The sequence below is a fragment of the Vanellus vanellus genome (assembly GCF_965231255.1).
Source record: "Vanellus vanellus genome assembly, chromosome: 5".
Classification (NCBI taxonomy): Eukaryota; Metazoa; Chordata; class Aves; order Charadriiformes; family Charadriidae; genus Vanellus; species Vanellus vanellus.
In genome coordinates, this window is record NC_138910.1 from 14,106,189 (window position 1) to 14,127,851 (window position 21,663).

A 21,663-nucleotide genomic window follows, 5' to 3' on the forward strand; every position below is an offset into this window, starting at 1 on the left:
CTAACGGCAGCTTTGGGAAGCTCTTCAATACAGTATAATGTTCTACCTTGATCCTTTAACTAAGTTTATTTTAGGCTTCATGAACACAAAATTGCTTATCTGACGTAGAACTCCTGTTAAACTTTTCAGACGCAATTCAGGTGTTTGTGGCGGAATTTATAAAGGTACAGAGATGCTTTGTTTCCTTTGAATTTCGTGGGAGTTAAGTGCTTAATTACTTCTACTGATCTGAGCTTTTACTTAGCCACCTCCGCAGTGTTACAATGCTCCCACGCTCGCATCCCTTTAGCCCCTTGGCTAATGGAAGCACCCCAGAGGAGAAAGGGAACAGAATATGTGACTGTACCTCAGTCACTTCAGTGCAAAGTCTACTAGGTTGGCTCTGAGCGCCGAGAAGCTGATCTAAACCTCTTGACTCTCCAGCAAAGCAGACGAAGGGCGTACGTGTTTTCCACACGGTGCTTAAAGGGCTTGGAATGACCAGTGAAGCAGCAGAATGAACTTTTGGGGCAATGACGTCTTCAACTGACAGTGCAGATATTAATGCTTGAAGGTTTCATGTTTGGTTTTTGCGTGTGTGTTGCTTTTGTTGTTTTTTTTTTTTTTTTCTTAATCAAAAGGACTTACATACTTAAAAGTATTGTCCCTCTTTCTGCCAGCTTGAACCCACTGGCACGGTACTGTTGTGCCCAAGAGCAAATGTTCACAGGAAAAGGTACTTATTTTTAAAATACTTTTTCACACAAAAAAGTGTCCTGAGGTCCCTCTGTAGCATTACCTCCAGTAGAAAAATCCATAAAACAAAATATTCACTCAATCCCTTCTAATCATATGAGCAAAGCATTTTACCGTGGCCAATTGAAAAAGCATCTACAAAGACAGATGAAGAGCAATCAGCACAGCAGAAGGAAAGAGATGACTTTCATCTGGGAGGGAGTAGGAGGAGAGCAAAGGGAGATTTGGGTGAGAAAGCTGTGGTGGAGAAGATTTCTTCACTGAGGGGCTGTGTTAGGGAAAGAGGGATAACAGACGCTGGGTGATCAAGGGAGCCCCAGAGGGGAGCAGAGGAGGACTTGGTCTGTATGATGTGGTGGATTTTGAAGATCAGGAGAGGGTATTTGGTGCTGTAATGCAAACTTCCGTGCTGGGGGAAGAGCAGGAGTTAGACCAGAAGAGGGCTGAGATTCTTCTTTCAGGAGAGGTATACAAAGAACAAAGGTGTTTTTTTTTTTTTTTTTTTTTCCATCAGATTTGGCTAAGAAAGGGATGGGAGGGACAGGAAGATTCAGAAGACAGAGCTGCTGCCAGTGTCTCTGTAAAATTATTTATCAGATCTCACCTTATTTTCGACATTCATCAACAGGCCGGAGAGGAAACGCATGGGATTATTTTAAAGCAACTTTCCCTCCAACATATTTATTTTCTAGAAAGATAGTAAAGAAAATATTGACATGCCAGACTTGATGGGATCCTTTGTTTTGTATGGTGGGTTATTTACTCCTACATTGGACTACATATTTCTCCAGTCAGCGCAGCAAAGCACTCAAACTGTGGAAGGATATTTACTGTTTAGAGAAGTCCTTGGACACCTCAGGAAATTTTGTCTTGTTTTTCTGTCCAAGAGCTATATATAAACTTTGCTCAATCAAGGTCTGAGCAGCTGCTGCTGCTCAGATGTTGTGTGAGCAGAGCTAAATATTTTTAATAGTATAAAAAAGTGACAAGATAACTCCATAAAGCCATTTTGCATAGTAAGAGAGAAAAGAGAAACTACCTTAAAGGCACATTTATCTGTGCCATTTCTTAGTCTGAAATCAGCAGAGACTGGCAGATACAAATAATGCATCTTAAAAACTTTAAGACTCCTAACACCTTTGTTAAGCCACTTAATTACCCTTTAGGTTACCTTGTTCTTCACCTCATGACACATCAGGATTTGAACTGCCAATGCTTATAGTTACACTGCATTTGACTCTCTCGGGCTCGACCTAAAGATGATCTATAGGTGCCATGACAATGTTGATGTTGTATAATCATAGCAGGATAACAAAAATTCCATCTGACAGTGAAATGCCGCTATCTTGGCTGTAAAATATGGCAGTACATAACAATATGTGCTAACAGCTACCCTAAGTAAACTGCCTTTGTTCTCGGCTGAAATTTAACCGGGAAGCTTGAGGGTAGGAAGGCTTCTCCTGCAAAACTGATTGGAAGATTTTTAGTGACTCTGAGTAATTAAGGGTCTGTTTCTATTTCTGCTGGTTTCTATTTCTGTGGATAGACAATAGGACATGATCAAACAGGGGAATCCCCTCTAGCTTTTTGTTCCCTCTCCCCAAACTATCAAATGTGAGAAGGATTGATGGGACAGGAAGATGCACAGAGAGCGGGGGGTGAGGAAAATGATGGGTATGGACAGCCTTGTAGGTGAGGGTCAGGATCTGCAATTTGAAATGGTAAAGAAACAGATTTCTCCTTAACGAGTAGGGGATTTGGGTTAGGAAGGACAGAAGGGGGTTGGATGGGTTATAGGTGAGGTTAGTCCCTGACACTGTCCTGTTGTTCCTGCATGTCCTCTGGCAAATTACTGTGTCTCTCTCTCCCACCTGAAAAATGCCCCCCCGACATAAAACTCACATTACCATGAAGCACAGGCCGGTGTAAGAGACAGACAGCATGGCGTTAAAGCAATCAGCTGCCCATCACTTATAAAAATAGAGCCTTTAGAGGAAGCTGAGCGGTGATTTCACGCTCAGCCTCACTGCTCTCAGCCGGAGCTGCCAGCACACCCCCACGGCCTGACGTGAGGAAGCTCGCTTTTAAAAAACACGGGCAATTTGGGGGACAGACGACAAGCCCCAGCGGAGCCGGTCCGGAGCTGGGGGTGCCCCCACGCCCCCGGGCCCCGCTGGAGCGGCGCTGCCGCACTCCGGGGTGGGGTGCAGCCGCCCACGCCGCGGGGTTTGCCGTGGACATCCCGGTTCCCTCAAACACCGCTCCGGGGGCGAAGCCACCTCCCGCCCATCCCTCGCGGGGAGAAGTGTCCGTCCCTCCGCCCCGGGGCTGCCCCGGCCCCTACGTGCCCCGGGGGGAAGGAGGAGGGAGGGGGGGAATTGCGGGGATGGCGGCGGAGCGGGGCGGGCCGGGGCGGGCCGGGGGAGGGCTCGGTCGGCTCCGGCTCCCCGGGCCCGGCCAACCCGCGGCCGCCGGGACTGAGCCATAAAAGCGCCGGGAGCCGCCGGGGCCGAGGTTCCAGCTGGCCGCAGCCGTGCCCGGCGTGCCTCGGGGTGGGCAGCCCGGCTGGCCCCCTCCTGCCGCCCGGCCACCCCCGGCCCCAGGGACCGCGCCGGGCCCCCTCCCCGTCCCGTCCCGTCCCGTCCCCTCCCGCCCCGCCCGCCGCCCCCCAAGATGCTGTTTTGGCACACGCAGCCGGAGCACTACAACCAGCACTCGACCGGCAGCTACCTGCGGTGAGTCCCCGCCAGCCCCGGGCAAGCCTGGAGCGCTTCCCCCCCCCCTTCTCCCTCCCCCGGGAGGGTGCCCGGCGCCCTCGGCATGGGTGTTGGGTGGGAGAGGCCGTTCTCCATCCGTCCGTCCGTCCATCCATCCCCAAAGCCGCCCGCTCGCTGAGCTGCCCGGGCGGTACCCGGAGCTGCGGCATCGCCTGGGATTAGCGCTGCTAACTCTTTCTGAGAAAAGTGGGCTCTTTTTTTTCAAATTTTCCTCTTTTTTTTTTTTTTGTTGTTTTTTCCTTTGTTCATTTTGTTTTGAGTTTTTTTTTTTTTTTTTTTTTAGCGTCTAGTTAGACGCCTATCTGCAGTTTTGCTTTATTGCTTTTGCCGGCTTCCCTCTTCTCAGGGGCTTGGGTAGCACAGTTCAAAAGGAGAAGGTGCGACGGTTGCGGAGCACTGGCAAAAGTCTCTGGAAAACGTTTGCTGGCAAGCTAAGAGGGCATCCAGTTTTCTCAGGACGGGATTTCTTTCTCTTCTTTTTGGGACGATGGGTGAAAAAGCTCAGAATTTCACTTTCTGGACTTGTCTAAACCAGCTTTTTCCTGCCTCCACACAGTCGTGTTTAATTAAATGTGCCTAATTTAAGCACAAGGGCTGCTAAACAATAGTCTGTAACATGTGTAGCACAAACCCGTATTTCCTCCCTCCAAAAAACAACAAAGAAGACAACTTTGGGAGTTTCCTTTCTACTGGGTGCTTATGAATTTTTCTTTTTTTTTTTTCCTGAATTTGTAAAGCTGAGCTCTCAGCTGGTGTCAATTGCTGCTGCTGCTCCGCTGAAGTGTGATTTTGCTGAATTGCAGCAGTGGAGGACCTGGCTGTGGCCCAAGACCCTTGCTTTCAAAATGTACCCCCAAATAACAACTGTTGAGAGAACATTGAGTTTGTCCGGTGAGGCACTTCAAACACAGATAATACTTCCCTTTCAGGAAGACATGCAATCTTAACTATTCCTGCTCCCTACCAGTGTATTTTGACTGAATAATAATTTCCCATTATCAAATGATACAATACCGTGAGATTCTTACTTTCTGGCAGCTTCCCTGTTTCTTCATACAAGGTGCTTTACCTCGTTCCTCTTATTTCCCAGTAAGTCTCTTTTAACAACATGTATGCGGCAAAAGTCTTGTTCTCTCTTGCTTTGTGCTTGCAAACCTGATCAGTGGAGGACAGTGAGAATGGTAGCAGATGAGCTTTAGCATTGGTGCGTACGGTCTCTGCGTTAGAGAGCATTTACAGTGCTCAGGTTGCTTCATTAACACCGTGGATTTGCAGCACCAGAGTGCTACAAGATCAAGTCTGGTTCAGGCTGGAGCCTGCGATTCATATTCCTTGGAATTGGCCCGAAAACACATTGGATGATAGTTTCTCCTGACTTGAATGCTAGCTGGGGGGATAAAGGGTACCCGATCTGGTAGGAAGACTGCTAGTGTGAAGGTAACCTGTCAGTGTTATAGAAACAAACTTCAGCTTTAGTGAGTATCTGCTACAGTGACCGGGGTGGTTTTGATCTGGGACTAAAAGCCCTAAACCCAGTTTTATGGCAGCAATAGCCTCAGGTTTTTCTGGGAAGGTCAGTTGAATAAACCCCTTGTTTTTGGTAGGGACCTCTAATTCTGGCCAGTTCACTCTCCATGGGAATGTGACAAGACATGCATTTCTAGAGGGACATTCTTCTGCTGAGCTGTGCCTTTCTGAAGGTTCTCCATACCCACTTTTAGTGCCTTTACAGAGGAAGTTGAGATAGTACAACCCTAAAAGTAGCTGTAGGAAAAGTTTGTATCAACTGTATTTTGCAGAGATCAAAGGCTTTGTGCATATCTGAGACATCTGTGTAAATTCAGCCCTACCTCAGTGGTATTTGTAGCTATAGCAAGACAATACTACAGAAAAATCCTCATAAATCTCCATTCATTTTTATGGAAACCCTGTATGTATTTCACTCTCTGTTCTGCCAGGTGGTTGTCTCAAATAACTTTCTTCCTTCCCAGGTAGGTGGACTAACCCTTGGCTAAGACCAGAACTGTAAAGCTTTAGCATAAAGGTGAAACTTGGAGAATTTTAAGGATTTCCACATTTTTTTTTTTTTTTTTTTTTTTTTAAGGATGGGAACTGTTGTGAAAGCCTGCTTTTTCCGAAACTTGATTTACAACTCTTGAGTGAAGACAGTTGAACAGATATTGTGATGTCTTACATACCTATAGCTTAGAAATTCTTTTAAGCCTTGATCTGTTGTTCACAAACTTCTAAGTTCCAAACACTTTTAATAAGGTGAAATATTGTCGAAGAGCTTCATCCAAAGCCATGGATATCTCTGGCCATTAGTTCAAATGCTATAGGAATAAAAATGTGATTGAGTTGTGTGGCTTCATCAGTGCTTTAATATGGCAAAGCTTTCCAGAAGCAGTCATGGATTCCTCCATGCTTGCAGTGTTCAGCGAACAGACAGCTGTTCCAGCAAGTGTAGGGGTGTTAAAAGCCTGATGTGAAATATGATATTTGAATCTCAACTTCCCTTTCCTCAAATTTCTCAACTGCTTCAGCTGAATAGGTGCACAAAATGGGCCGGATTTTGTGTGCTGTTTGTTTTGCAGAACTGCAGAAGCTTTCAGGCTTCAGCGGTTTTGATCTGTTCTCATCTGTAAAGCAACATGCATTCCAATAGCGTTGTGCAGACGAGCGCGTTAAGAGCGAATGTTGGCATCCTGGGTGAGCGAGATGACTCTGTGGAGCAGTATCAGATCCTGTGTGTGTGTGGAGCAGTGCTGTCTACTTCAGAAATCTACCGCGGGCATTTCTGTCACTTCATTACTGTAGTAAATCATCATCGCTAAGGGGAAAAAAAATAAAAATCCTCTCTATGGCTGCAGTTAGGCAAGAGCTGTGATTATGTCGGTAATGCCAGTAAGCAAACGGGGGTGGATGGCTTCGAGTTGGCGATAATATGGAGGGGGTGGGGTTGGAAGAGAGAATGGAAACAGAGGGAGATGGGTCTTTCTTTTCTCCTGTCTATATCTGAAACAGCACAGTTTGCTCTCTGGCTTTATTTTGCCATAAATAGGAGTACCTGTGTTTGAACCGGGTGCTTCAGCAGTGTGCTATAAACTGCTGCGCTGTTTCGCTGATGACCTGTGTAGCCGTCAAGGTTGTGGGTGCTATGGATGAACGCAGGGTGGATCATTAACAGAACAGGCAAGGAAAAAATTCTTAATGCTCTTTCCATAGGGAGCATGCCTGCACATGCTGGCGTGTTCCTGAACAGTTTTTCTTAAAGCTTTTTGTGTATGGGATTACTGAAAGGAGTAGAACTGCAGCCTCTGTAAGGGGAATCTCAAATCTTCACACATCTGGAGGAAATGAAGAAGAAAAAAAAAATCACTTCTTATTCTGAACTGTCTGTATTCAACATAATCCTCCTAATTTGGAAGGATATTAATGTCTTAAGTAGGTAGACACAATGATCAGAAATGTTAGCGGCGTGGGAAAGGCTAACGTGGTTCTGGGTATCAGACATGCTAAGATACGGATGCTTATTCCTGACATCTCATTTTGTACTGATCATTCTGTTGTGCTCTCAGCCTTGTTAATACTCGTTCTGCTTGGGGATTAGCGTGGGTTGGGATGAGTCTGACACTAAATGAGCAGGCAGGCCACCATGAACATCTTGTAAGGGAGCCAGAATTGGGACCGTGCACAGGTCCCTGTGGAGCTGCTCCTGAGCACCTGTGTGTGCATTTATGAAGGTAGCCCCATGCTCTCATAAGAGCTATGCGATTCTTTGGGACCGGGTTTATTAAGAGTGCAAGGAGATGTTGTGAGTCAATTAATCCAGCAGTTCGTGACACCATTTACCTGAATGTCTCCTTTTTCCACCAGAGCTGTGTCTGCTCCTCACCCTTGGCTGCTACTTGTAGACATTTTACTAATCTGACATTCAGCTGTCAAAATAAAATGCCCTTTCTTGCTTCTTTTTTTTTTTTTTTTATTTGAAAGGCTTTCATCTGAGAACCCACGAACTCTTAAACAAATGTATTTCCACAAGGATGAAGAATCTATTTTTGACAATTTTTTTCCTCATCAGGAAGACGGCTTAACTGAAAAATAAATCCGATTTATGTTTCAAAAACATAAATTAGTTCTCAGAAATGTTTTATTTTGCTAATGCTGTGTTCTTTTGTGTCTAGTGCTGACATCCTAGAGGCAGAAGTTGCCTTGTTACATTATAGAGGCCAAATTCTTTCTTTTTTAGCCGTCATAACTTGGTGTTTCTCCAGAGACCACCTCCATTATCTCAGAGCATGGGAATCAAATGCAGATTGAGGTGAGAACATTCCATGAAGTCTTTATAACTAAACCTGCGTGCGTTGTGTGTTGCAGAGATGTCCTTGCGCTGCCGATCTTCAAGCAGGAAGAACCGCAGCTGTCTCCTGAGAATGATGCCAAACTGCCTCCCTTTCAGTACGTCCTCTGCACAGCCACGTCGCCTGCTGTGAAGCTGCACGAAGAAACCCTGACCTACCTCAACCAAGGTAGGGTTTGTACTACACTGAAGGAGGGCATATTTCCTGGGAACAATTCAAGAGAGATTGAATCCCGTACTTACCGGGAGGGAGCGGGATGGAGCAAAAGAGGGAAAGAGATGGGGAGGGGGATGGAGGAAAGGAGGAATATTTAATTTTCACATTTATATAGTAGATTGTCAACTGATATGAAATAATGAAATACCGTTGATTTAACTGTTGACTTAAAGCAGCATTACAGCATGCACTCTTCCCTGTAGCCAGGTACTGGCTTGATCTCAAACAGTTCAAATGGCAGCCTCCTACCTTCAATTTAAAAGGCCAGACGAATTAAGCAGGTTGGCAAACTTTGGGTTGGGGAGGGCTCTTAACATTGCAAGCCTCCAAGTGCTGCTGGAGGGTATTGCCAGAGGATGAGTCAACAAGTATCCAGGGGCTCCTCGGTGGTCTGGGCAGAGTGTGACATCGCTCCCACTGTCTGGGTGATGTGGCTCAGCTCAGTCCCTCACTTGACAAGCTGCCGTGGTTCAGTGCAGCCAGGTCCTCTACAACTGACCTCATATGCTAATTTTTACTCCTGGCTAAACAAGCACTGTGTGTTTCTCTAGGCTCCCTCCCCACCCCCCCCCCCCCATCTTTGGCAGAGTTTATGCCAACACATCTGTGGTTGGAGTTTGGCTGTCGCTTTGTGGCACCTCCTGCACGTGAGTCCTGTAGGGATCAGACTTCTCCAGGCATGGATTATGCTAAAACTTACCAGGCTTGTTTTCAGCCAGGTTGTAAAGAAGGGCATTAGCCAAGCAACAAGCTGAAGGCTGTCAGCCCTATGTCACTGAGATCCTCTCCTGCTTCAGGACACTGCCCCAGCTCTTCAAGCTTTGTGCCCTGAGCGTGAAGCTCCCTCAGGTGCTGCTCTGGCTACCTTTCGCTCAATGTTTGTACAAAGCAGAGCTCTGACCTCCTTTGGGATCTGACCTCAGGTGCATCTGGCTGCTAGATCTGTGTTGTTAGCTGGTGGACCCATGGAGCCCCCCTAGGAAGATCAGCCAAGTGCTGCAGGCTCTATCTGAGGAGCCAGATGTTTCCTGTCACATAAGCTGGCACTGTGCTGTCTCGCAGATCAAAAGATGCTTGAGACTGGTGACTGTCTTGCCGGTTTATCCATCCAAATACAGCAGACCCCAGGAGGTGACACAGGGCATATCAAGGGTGAGATGGTGATGAAGCTTCCTGTGAAACACTAAATTCTTTCTTGTTTCAGAGTAAAAGATTTTCTGTTGTGAAAAGCAGCTGATGGCCAAATATTTCAGCGTACTTGAGGCAGTGTTTGCTTTTTTACCTTGGGAGGGCAAAAGTTACACAACTCTACACTATACCATGAGTTTTAAAAAAACTGTGTGACTAAAGCAGTCCAGGTTTTCTTGTGTAAAGTAAGACTGTTGCTGCCTATGCAGATAGACCGTGTTGTGTTAGCCTTTCTCCTGCTTACTGTTGCAAGGCGTTGTCTCCTGCTCCATCTTGACACAGTACTGACCTGTTTCCGTGGCAGACCACCGCTTCTTGTGTATTTTCTGCATCTGTCTTTCATCCTTCAAGGGGAAAGGTGGAATGTGTCCTTGCAGAATACACCCTGGAGAGCATGAGGCTGGACAGGCCTGGAGGAGCAAAGCAGGGATGGGGCTGGCAGGAACTGTGCAGTGGGGCAAAGTTGGGAAGGCGCGGGGGGAAAAAGTTGACACTCAGTGCTGTTGGCTTGCCACAGTGGATGGAAACAATGCCTTTTCCTAGAGGGTCTTTGAGGTGATTAGTGGTAAAAGGTTGTGCATCTCCTGACAGTTGAATGGCTCACTGCTTTTTGTTCCTTTTGGCAGGAGCTTCACATCTGCCTGCCATCTTCTCAGGAGCATCCTCACCTCATTTATTTAAGCTCCCAATCAATTCGTCTTCCTTTTTACACTGAGATACTCTGGGCTTCTTGAAAAACCTCTTGAAATTCAAGGCTTTCTGTATGTAGATGTTTTTTGGGGGTTTTTTTTTGGGTGTTTTTTTTTTTTGAGATCTTGCAAGGTATCTACTTTAAAAGCCATTCTGCTCCACTCCAGCAGATTGCTTCAGAGTCCACACCATTGGCTGCACTCTTGCTCCCAGGATTGACCCTTTCCGGTAGTAAGGGCAGGTCTTGACTGTAAATTTGTCTGACATGCAGTCTACCTTGATACTAAGATGGGGAAGTTGATGAGGCCTTCTACAGACAGGTGAGAATTGCCTCACAGTCACATGCCTTGATTCTCATGGGGACTTCAACTACCCTGATATCTGCTGCGAAGGCCACACAGCTAGGCATATACAGTCCAGGAGGTTCCTCCAGTGCATTGATGATAACTTTGACTCAAGTGGTGGAGGAGCCCACAAGGAGAGGTGTACTACTGGACCTAGCACTGACAAACAAAGAGGGACTGGTGGAGGATGTTGAGGTTGGGGGCGGACTGGGCTGCAGTGACCATGAGAAGACAGGGTTTGGGATTAAGTGCAATATACACAAAATGACAAGTAGGGTTGAAACCTTAAACTTCAGGAGGGCTAACTTTGATCACTTCAAGGAATTGCTTGGACAAATCCCATGGGAGAGGGCTCTAGAGGGTAAGGGGGCTCAAGAGAGCTGGCTGCTATTTAAGCACCACTTCCTCCAAGCTCAGGATCGGGGCATCCCGAAGAGCAAGAAATCAGGCAAGGGAAGAAGGAGACCTGCATGGCTGAGCAGGGACCTTCTGAAAAAGCTCAGGTGGAAGAAGGGAGTTCACAATAGGTGGAAGAAGGGGCTGACTGCTTGGGAAGAGTATAAGAATGCTGTCAGGGTATGCAGGGATAAAACAAGGAAAGCCAAGGCAGCCTTGGAATTGAACCTGTCAAGGGATGCCAAGGCCAATAGGAGACAAAAGGAAAACTAGGGAAAATGTGGGCTCGCTGTTGAATGAGACAGGTGACGTGGTGACAGATGATGCAGAGAAGGCGGAGTTGCTGAATGCCTTCTTTACTTCTGTCTTCACTGCTCGGGCCAGTCCTCGGGAGACCCAGACTTTGTGGGTAACAGAGAAAGTCTGGAGGAAGCAAGACTTTCTCTTGGTTGATGAGGAGCAAGTTAGAGATCAGTTAGATAAACTGGATATCCACAAGTCCATGGAGCCTGATGGGATGCACCTGCAAGTGCTGAGGGAGCTGGGGGAAGTCATTGCTGGGCCACTCTCACCATCTTTGAAAGGTTCTGGAGAACAGGTTAGGTGCCTGAGGACTGGAGGAAAGCCAATGTCACTCCAGCCTTCAAAAAGGGCAAGAAGGATGACCCGGGAAACTACAGGCCGGTCAGCCTCACCTCCATCCCTGGAAAGATGAAGGAACAGCTTGTTCTGGGTGTCATCTCAAAGCACCTGGAAGAAAAGAAGGTTATCAGAAGTAGTCAACACGGATTCACCAAGGGGAAGTCATGTCTGACAAATCTGATAGCCTTCTATGATGGTGTGACTGGCTGGGTGGATGAGGGGAGGGCAGTGGATGTTGTCTACCTTGACTTTGGCAAGGCATTCTACACTGTCTCCCACATCATTGTCACAGGCAAGCTTAGGAAGTGCGGGCTAGATGAATGGACAGTGGTATGGATTGAGAACTGTCTGACAGATAGAGAGCAGAGGGTTGTGGTTAGTGGTGCAGAGTCTAGCTGGAGGTCAGTAACGAGTGGTGTCCCTCAGGGGTTGGTACTGGGTCCAGTCCTGTTCAATATATTCATCAATGACCTGGATGAAGGAATAGAGTGTACCATCAGCAAGTTTGCTGATGACACAAAACTGGGAGGAGTGGCTGGCATGCCAGAAGGCTGTGCTGCCTTAGAGCGTGACCTGGACAGGCTGGAGAGTTGGACAGAGAGAAACCTTATGAGGTTCAGCAAGGGCGAGTGTAGGGTACTGCACCTGGGGAGGAATAACCCCATTCAGCAGTACAGGTGGGGGGCTGACCTGCTGGAGAGCAGCTCTGTGGAAAGGGACCTGGGAGGCCTGGTGGACAACAGGATGACTATGAGCCAGCAATGTGCCCTGGTGGCCAAGCAGTCCAATGGCATCCTGGGGTGCATCAAGAAGAGTGTGGCCATCAGGTCGAGGGAGGTCATCCTTCCCCTCTACTCTGCCCTGGTGAGGCCGCATCTGGAGTACTGTGTCCAGTTCTGGGCTCCCCAGTTCAAGAAGGACAGGGAACTGCTGGAGAGGGTCCAGCAAAGGGCTACAAAGATGATTAGGGGATTAGAACATCTCTCTTATGAGGAAAGGCCAAGGGACTTGGGTCTTTTTAGTCTAGAGAAAAGAAGACTGAGGGGGGATCTTATTAATGCTTATAAATACTTAAAGGGAGGGTGCCAGGGGGATGGGAACAGTCTTTTTTCAGTGGTGCCCAGTGATAGGACAGGAGGTAATGGGCACAAACTTGAACATAGGAAGTTCCATCTTAACATGAGGAAGAACATTTTTCCTTTGAGGGTGGCAGAGCACTGGTACAGGCTGCCCAGAGAGGTTGTGGAGTCTCCCATTTTGGAGACATTCAAAACCCGCCTGGATGCCATCCTGTGCAACCTGCTGTAGGTAACCCTGCTCTGTCAGGGGGGTTGGACTAGATTATCTCCAGAGGTCCCTTCCAACCCTGACCATTCTGTGATTCTGTAAGTCCCTTAGACCAAAATCCCTTGCCTGTGCTATTTAGGAAAAAGGGACTGGAGTCTTCTCCCATGTGGATGTGAACTGCTGTGAGAAGCTTGTGTGTTCATTGAAGGTAACTACATATAATGGGAAAAGAGGATGCTGGACACACCTTCCAACCAGCTGTGGTCAGAGCTGGGAAGTCTAATTTCTGTCGGTGGGATATCAGTAAGGACGTTGCCTGGGGTTAAAAAGAGATAAGGATTTGTCTTCCAATTCCAGAACAAAGAATCAATTTGAATTGGCAGGTAACCTCCTGTTTCACTTAGAGTTTTCTGTTTAGGAACTTCTACATAAAAGGGAATTTGGTCTTTTTTATTACACCTGTGTCAAAAGCATGTTCCTCATGCATTGACCTTCTGGAATAAAGAATAGCAGGTGTGTCTGTTTAAAAGCAAAAAATTAAAGTGCTTGAGTAAAATTTTCTTCTCCTTCCAGCAACGCTTCTCTGTGGGAACTTCTTTTGATTCTTGCACTATACAGTTTCCCAGCAGGTACCTGTTGTGTAGGTATTTTGCCATCCGTTCTCTAAAACCGAAGGAGGGTGCTGCAGCTCTTTACTTTGACCTGCTCAACACAAGCCAGGGAATCCCACACTGATCTCAATTGTCCTGCCTGAGCTAGAGCTAGGTGCAAGTTAAAGGCTTTGCTGGAAAATTAATCCCACTAATAGAATTGTTGTATGAGCCCGAGGAAGTGTGTGAAGGGGACTACGAGGCAGCCCAGGTCTCTGGAGTTAGTACTCATGATATGGCAGAAGAGCTGACTGGCACCAGAGCACTGTGACCCAGCTGCAGTGCCATAGCCATCTCATGAAGTGATTTAGACCATTCCCTACACCTTATCACCTGACGCTGACTGTAAGCAAAGGGACACCTCTTGCCCCTTTCCCTCTTTCTGTGCTTGTCATGGTCTGGCCAAACGCTGTTACACAAAACTTCCCTTCTTCCTTGTATGCTTGAGTTTTGTGATGGATTACTTTAGCAAATGGGTAACTTAATTAATGGATGTCTTTCCACCCTGTCTGCGCTGGAGCGAGCTTCAGTCATAGCTGGCTCCTAGTAAGGCAGATACAAAGACACAGTGGCTGTCCCAGCTCCAACAAAGCAATTCACATCCAGCGTGGTTACTTATCCAAATTGTGAGGACTGAGTTTGGGGTTTTCTGCTTGCTGGGTGACTCTTGCCACTTGCTGTCCAAATGTTCCTTCCTCACTCAAGCTCTTCTCCACTCATAACTGACCTTTTGTCACTGTGAAGCAACTCTGCTCCCTGCTCTGAAACACTTGCTCCATGTGTGACTGGTTCAAAGGTGGTTGGTGAGTGGACCAGCTCAGGAGGTAGTCCATGCACAGAATGGATAGAATAAAGGTCAATCTAACAGAGCTATGGAGTGGGGAAAGCTGGAAGAACTGGGTAGCAAATGGAAGGCCAAGTTGCATAGCAGAGATAGAAGAGGAACTGGTGGAGATTCAGGTAAGATCTGAAATGGTTTCATATGGGCTAGGAAGAAGGGCTGTCCAGTGGCTGTGTTTGCATACAAACGGGAGAGGGATGGGAGAAGGTTGTAGGCTTGTGGAGCATAATGACTTCTCATGAGCCGTGCTTCTTGCTAGATAGACCCGGAGAGATGGTCAGTGGCATTGGGGAGAAAGAGGTCTTTGGCCTGGGCTCTCCCCAGGGATGAAGGAGGAAGGTGAGAGGACCCCTGAACTGGAGACCAGTGTTTTTGGTAAGGGCAGGGGAAGCATTTGTGAGGGAGCACAAGGGAATGAGCTTAGCTGTTGTGTTAAGTTGACTTGGGGACATTCAGCAGTGGCAGACTCCCAAGCTCGTCTGCTCCAGTTTGAAACTGTGAGTGCTCGCTGGCCGCAGCTCTAGAACCAGCCTGTAAATGAAGTAACTAGAGTCAAATCCTTAGCTTGGTTTCCAAAGACTGACTCATTACACTTGTCCTTCCCCATCTCTTCCCCCCCGCCTTCCCACATTCCTTGGGAAACTGGAGCCAGAGCCCTGTTTGCCCAAATTGAACATCATCTTAGTTTGCTAATCCTTAGGGCAGTTCCTATGTTAAGAGATCTTTACTGGACCTCAGGAGAATTACTCATCCGGCAGGACAAAGTATAGACTTGTTAGTATGGTGTCTTAACACCGCTCCACCTCAGTCTACAAAACTGGTAAAGGTGCTGTGTCCTCACATTAGGAGCTGCTGCTGGCACCGCTCCTTTGGTCAGGGATCGCATCTGTCAACAGAGCTACACTGTCCAGAAGTCTGCAGCGCAAACATCGCCTAACATTTTTGGAACTAGCCCGCCTTTTAGCACTATTTCAGTGTCTCTTGTGGATAGGGATTTTCAGACAAACAATCAACCAGCAACCATATTACAAACCGCTGCTTTAGCAAGAGGGATTGATGCAGTTGCATATTCCATGGTCTGCAGTCATATGGGGTGTGGTTTGACCATGGCTGGTTGAAACTAGTTTCAAACGCGGACAGAAATGGGAGCAATGGAGGTGGTTCCAAAAATTGCACCAGGAGGAATGCGGAGGAAACAAGCACTGTACAGTAGATCTGAATGCTAATAAATGTGAGGAAATAAAATCATTCCTTTAAAAAACAAAACAAAAAGCCAAAAACCTGAAAGTCATTGCCCAGGGGAATTAGCTCGTAGTGCCAGAACCACATGTGGACTGTGAGCAATTCAAGTAATGATTTTGTTTCATGACCAGCATTGATGTTGGCTGAGAGCCTCAGATCTAAATTACTCCAAATAGAGAGTGGTTAAGGTTGATGGCAGGGGGTCACTGAGAGCAGGCTGTGTGACAAATCCAGCCCTGTTCCCCAGTGGTACTTCAACGTAACTGGCCATCACCTGCCTGTAAAGTTTTCCTGGGCTCTGTTCATCTCTCCAGAGCTGTGGTATGCGACTTGTGGTTCTTGGCCATGTGAGGATTTTAGCATACAGCTGGTTAGGGTTAGGAAGGCTGGCCATCTCTGCTTGACAGTGTCTTCCAGGAGTCATCTTTATTGCCAGTCCTAGACAGTTCAGAAAACAAACAAGCCAAAAACCCAAACCATGAGAGAAAACCACTAACATCTGAGAAGACCTGTGATGATATTGGGAGCATTGCTGTAGAGGTGCGTGAGCAACAGATGCCTCATGAAGCTAAAGATGGACTAAGTTTGAGTCTGGGTCACGTAAATGAAAGCCCCGAACTTCAGCCCTCAGGTGCAAAGGCATGTAACCAGGTTCAAGATACGTGTGCCTAAACTGGTACACTTTAAACTGTGCTGTGATTAAAATCTGTTGTGTGTTTTCCTGCCTCAGCTCACTGCAGACATGTCCTGGTTTCTCCTGCAAAGAAAGGTGCAGAAATCACTGGGTGATGAGCACCTGAAGAGGACATCTCGAAGCTGATGGCTAATTGCTTGTGTAGGAGATTAAATCGCTTGCAACAGAAGGCAAAAGAGAACCTTTGCCTCCCTTAAAAAGTCTAAAGTTCAAATTCAGTTGTCTCCTACAGCCAGAGAACCCAGTGTTAAACACTGAGATTTACAGTAAATGAAAAAAGCTGGTTTGGATTGACGTTAACTCATACGTAATTGAGTTTTTATGGGGTCACAACTGTCTGAATGTTTGTAGTTTTCCTGGAACAATTCTTTATTTGCCTAAATGAAGTGTAGAGAAGGCTGAGTGACCAGCTCTGCCTGGGTGTGCTTCTGGTTTAATTATAGCTCTGTTTGTGGGGATATTTTTTCTTTGTCCCATGCTAAGAACTGCCTTTTTTCCTAGCAATCACTGCCGTTACTGACCAAGCCCTGGATATTTCAAGGAGCTCTGCTGCTCGCGGCCTCCGCTGTGTGAACGTGCATTCCACCCTTGCCTGAGATCACAAGCACAGCCATGACCTTGTGTCATTGAGACTGGGAATATGAGGTGTTCCCTGGTGGCTGCCCACCTGTGCATCCTTGATCCCTGATTGTTGTAGGATGCCGTACTGCTCCCTGACCCCTTTCCACTCTGTTCCTGGGTTTGGATGGCTTAAAAAATGGCTAACAAAGCTGGTTTGCCTTTCCTGTTTCTGAGACTGGCTACTTGGTATTTTTGGTTCTTGTGGTGCACCTCTTCATCATTGGAGAAGGAATTTGTCTCCTGTCTGACTTTGAAGACAGCTCTGAGTAGGTTTTGGTGTCTCAGCCGAAGCCATTAATTGTGTTAGCAGTAATTTCCCCATATGTTTGGCAGCTCTGTCTTCACTTGGCAGCCCAGGATAAACAACCCTGTCTCCAAACCACACCATCCCTAAGCTCACCATGAATCTTGCTTCAGATGACAGGGCACCTCTGCATAAGTAGAGTATCTGACTTCTGTTGTCCCTAGGAAGCTAGAATCTCAGTTGCCTTTTAACCAAGAGGCTGTTTTCTATTCTTTCTGTAATCCTTTCTTTTGCTAACATCTGGATGAAATTCAAATGGGATTGTGAACTTGCTGGATTGCAGCCTGTGCACAACTCCTACTGGAAGCCCCTAGACTGCATTTTGTTCTCCCATTTCCATAAATCTTCAATATCTGTGAAGGAAGAAAGTGCTCAGAAGTTCCTCTGAGTGCAGTGAGAAGTAAGAAAATATCTGTAAGATTTTTTTCCTTATGTTCCGTATCACTTTTTTACTTTCCTCCATTATCCATATCTACTTTGAGATTCCTGTAATAATGATAGTGAAATTTTTGCTTGTGTCTTTACAGCGTTTGCTGTCTGTATCATTGTACCTATCAATCTGAGAAGATGTGGATTTTTTTCAATTAGCTTTCCCTAACTTGCAGCGTCCTAAAAGATCACGTTTTAAATAGCAATAAGAAGCTTGGGGAGCTCTGTAGGTTTGACATGATTAACTGTTTTTATAGATGTAGTGTATGATCCCTTCTTTCTAAAGAGGCTGGGAGAAAAAAAGCGCCTTTTTTTCCCTTTTATTCCTACCAAGCACTTATTACGTGTTCCTGAAACTAGACAGCAAGTGCTTGAGCAGTGAGATTCCTCTTGTCCTAGCTTGGTGCCACATTTGTGACCTGTGTCAAAGGTACAGTCTGCTTTGATGGGATGGTTGCCAATCAGATTTTCTCCCCTGCTTAGTTAGTGGTAGGCATAGGTAAGTAGCCAGGCATGGGAGTGGGACTTGCTTTCTCCCAGTTTCTTACTGGGGAAACGGGATGAAGGAAGCGACTTACCCGAGGGCATCTGAGGGAGCTGCTGGGTTGGGTCAGGAGTTGTACTCAGCTCTTCTGCATCCCTCTTCAGCACGCTCACCTGGGACCATTCTTCTTAGTTATCTGAAACTCAAGTAAACATTACACACAAAGCTACTCTTATAGAGCTATAAAACCTGTTGTCCAAATTGACCTAGATCAGGTTGAAACCAGAAAAAACTTGTATTTTTTACTTACACAGAGGGGGCTGAGTTTTTCTGAGCTGGACAGATGTGACTAAGATAGTCCTGGGTGTTTCAAGTACCTCCTAGAGAAGTGGAAATACAGGAATAAATTATTTTCACAGGGCAGATATTTTTTTAGCTTTCCATAAGAAGTCTGTGGTTTCTTCACTGATTAATTTGTATTAAAAATCAAAGTTTATACTGTGGCTTAGATTAGATTAACTTCAACAAAGTTGACAGAGTCTATGCAAGAGGAGCCCAAGTGCACAGAGTGAACTTAGCAACCGGGAGTGTTTCTGTGTTTACTGGCTGGTTTTTTGTCTTTGATTCAAAGTTAGACTGTAGGCTTGGAGGAATTAAATGTACATCCCTCTCTTTTGAGTGGAAACCACTGTAAATGAGGAGTGTTTCTGTTAGTGCCTGTTAGCTATGAAGTGTCACCACTGTAAAATAGACCATCTTCAAAAGTCTGGGAAGTGTAGGGCTCAGCCAAATGTTCATATAGTAAATGAGCACTGAAATTTTCCTCCAGCAAACTTGGCTCCGAGGCATGTGTTTGGCTTTCCCACAAGAAAGAGGTAGGGAAAGAGAAAGAAGGGGACAAAGAAACCCCCTCGAGTTGGGGGCGGCTTGTAAAAGGAGGAAAGACATAGGAAGAGTCACGATGACATTGTAGCTCTGTGGTGTGGTAGTAGTGTTAGTAGTTGAATTGGTCTGCTGTGTTCCTGTAGTCTTGCTACCCTGGTGGTAGTGGCAAGTAGGGCAGGTATCCTCAGTGTTGGACTCAAGATGGGTATGGAAACACAGTGGAGCTAAGGTAGCTTTGCTGCAAAGGGAAACAGTCAGGAGACAGTGAATACTAAAGCAAAGCACGGGTAAATTGCGGTTCTTATTACTACCATATAAGCAAGTTCAGAAGAAGATTGTACAAAAGAGGCATTTGTGAGCATTGGTCATGACTTGACAGCTCAATACGGGTATGATCTGGACACTGAATACCAGAAACTGGTAAGTTATGGCCAAGAAAGGGCAAGCTGTATCCACCCTGCCCCATCCCTGAGCGCTTATAACGTGCTGTGTTGAAGATGAGGTGTGGGACAAGATGTCTCAGGATGACTCTTGTTTTCCTTTTGCATTTCCTGGTGCACAGTTGATCCTCCTTTGCAGGATTTCCATGTTCCTAGCATAGCGGGAGTTTTCAGGGTGGCCTATTGTGTAGCTGGTGAATTCATAATATCCACTGGATAAACATCTCCTACAGCATCTTGTCAAACGAGGCTGCAGTAATTAACCACAGAATATCCACTGCCATTTGTGGTGGGGGGGAGGGAGCCCTTGCTCTGTGTCCTGCAGAGTGTCTGCACGTGGGATACTTCAGTGAGCCTTATGCTAAGTTTTAGTTTTGCTTTTGTCTGGCTAAAAAAGGTGCGGGCAATCAAGCATGCCAGCTCTGTCACTCTTGCCTGTTTACCCTGTGGGTTCATTAATCTTTCTTGTCAGAAAAATCCCTGTGGGTGCCCAATGCCCTGAATAGTTGCATTTGGCTGTTTCAAAGGTGATCCTGCCTGCTGGATGTGCTTTGGTTTAGGAGGAGAAATGCTTCCTTTTTTTTTTTTCCTCCCCCTCCTTCTGCGTGCTGCATTTGACTGTCAGCATTCCTTTGCCTTTATCTGTGCGCTATTTAGGATGTCCATATAAAGCTGCTAAATGGAATTTTTATTGGCCAGCTTGGCTTAATAATCAAACAGTTTCCAGGCTGGTTCTGTCTAGTGCTGTGTGGATCCATTCTGAGAAAGAGGACTCGCAGTTTGGATTTTTTTTTTTTCTTTCCACAGACTTTTGTTGGGGATATTGCTTAGTATAAGGTTAGAGTTTAATTAATTGCCGGAAAGGCAAGCAGACTGCTTGTCTAGGCTAGGTAAGGCCTGAGTCATATTGATCTGGAGTATCAGCATCCTAATTTGAAATTACTGTATTGTATCAGTGTATTGTGCAGAAAACCACAAAATGTGTAGTGCAAGTGGCTCTTGAAATGTAACACCAAACCAAAAAAAAAAGCACGCCGGATATTGGCGTTGTGTAGCAAATAATCTTTGAACAAAACATAACTTTGAGTTTGAGATAATGATAATCTTCTATAATCAGAAGTTGCCTAGAATTCCCCATGGCTGACCAACTTCCAGCAATGGAAATCAGTTAAGCTATTATAGATTGTACCTTTTGAGGGTGTGAAAGCATTCCCACGTTGAACTAAACTATTTTTCATCCGTAGCAAATTGTGGACTTTCAGTTCTTTTGTCCCCAAACGAAGTGGTCATGCCCGCATTTAATGTGCGTTGATTACCAAAGACAATAAAAGTTAAAAAAGTAAACAGTCTATAAATCCTCTTTCAGATAGATGCAATTGCTCTATGAATCACCAAGCAGGAACTCTCTGGACCTGGGTGGTTACTACTTTGCTGGATACTGCTCTTGTTTGTAAAGCAGAGTTGCTCAAACTCTAGCCTAGGAGGAGATTGCATAAATTTGCTGTTGCTCAGGGAATGTCTGTTCAAAATACAAATTACAGTGTATCATCACCCGCCCAGGTTTTTATTGGTGCCCCTGAAGTTTTCGGTGAAGCTGGGAGACACACTGCATCTCAGGAATTTCATGTGGCTTTCCAAATATTTATTACCGTTCTGTTCCCTGCCTGAGGTAGGGAAAAGGGTTGTGGCAAGCTCTGTGCGAGGGCAGCACCGGAGCTGTGAGCGCAGGCAGGAGGCTGCTCTGGCCTCAGCTGTGCTGGCGATTTGCTTGCAAAATGTATTCTTCATTTCAAGCACTGATGGAGATGCCTTAGGTGCCCTTGTATGTGTGTGTCAATATTACAACGTGACCAGACGCCTGGCTGGTCACCAGCTTTGAAGCTCTCTTGAACCCACGTTGCCTGTGGTGGTGTAGCTGTGGCCAGTGCTGAGGGCATGGAAGGAACGGGGTTTCAGCAGGTTACCAGCCTTCAGCACTGGGTTTAAGACTAACGTTCAACGATGCTGAATATCATCCTGGTAAGGACTGCGGTGAAACTGCCACCACTGCTTTCTGTTGCCACAGATGTTTTCTTCAGGCTCTTTCTTCCATCTGAGTCCTGGGGATGTTAAACGCTTGTCAGCTGAGGACCAGATACTGCCCTGGTCAAGGTCAGACCGTTCAATCAAATCATTGCAGAGTCTCATCATTGGTACCCTCTGGCCCCATCTCCAGCTTTACCATCAAGCGTTGGCTTTGAAAGATGTAATCTAGCCTGTATTAGTCTGTATTCTCATCTGAGACAGATGGAAAAACTCAGTATAGGGGAACTCTATGTTTCAGATGTACGTTTTGGGCTTAGCGAGTAGCAGTCTGTCTTGGGAACTGGGAATACAGTCTGTTTTAGTCACACTTGCAGCCACGTTTCTTTACAAATTTAGATACCTGACTAAGAAT

The 21,663-nt window shown here is 46.2% G+C and overlaps 1 protein-coding gene across 1 annotated transcript in view; it reads left to right on the forward strand.

Annotated features, from left to right (window-relative positions):
- Positions 1 to 3,408: 3,408 nt before the first annotated feature.
- The window catches only part of TFCP2L1 (transcription factor CP2 like 1), a gene marked incomplete at its 5' end in the record, with an annotated part of 34,788 nt that continues 16,533 nt past the window's right edge, over positions 3,409 to 21,663 (forward strand). Inside the window, 2 exons of the mRNA XM_082484631.1 lie at positions 3,409 to 3,470; positions 7,890 to 8,041. Coding sequence (XP_082340757.1) covers positions 3,409 to 3,470; positions 7,890 to 8,041 — 214 coding nt within the window. The remainder of the gene's footprint in view (positions 3,471 to 7,889; positions 8,042 to 21,663) is intronic.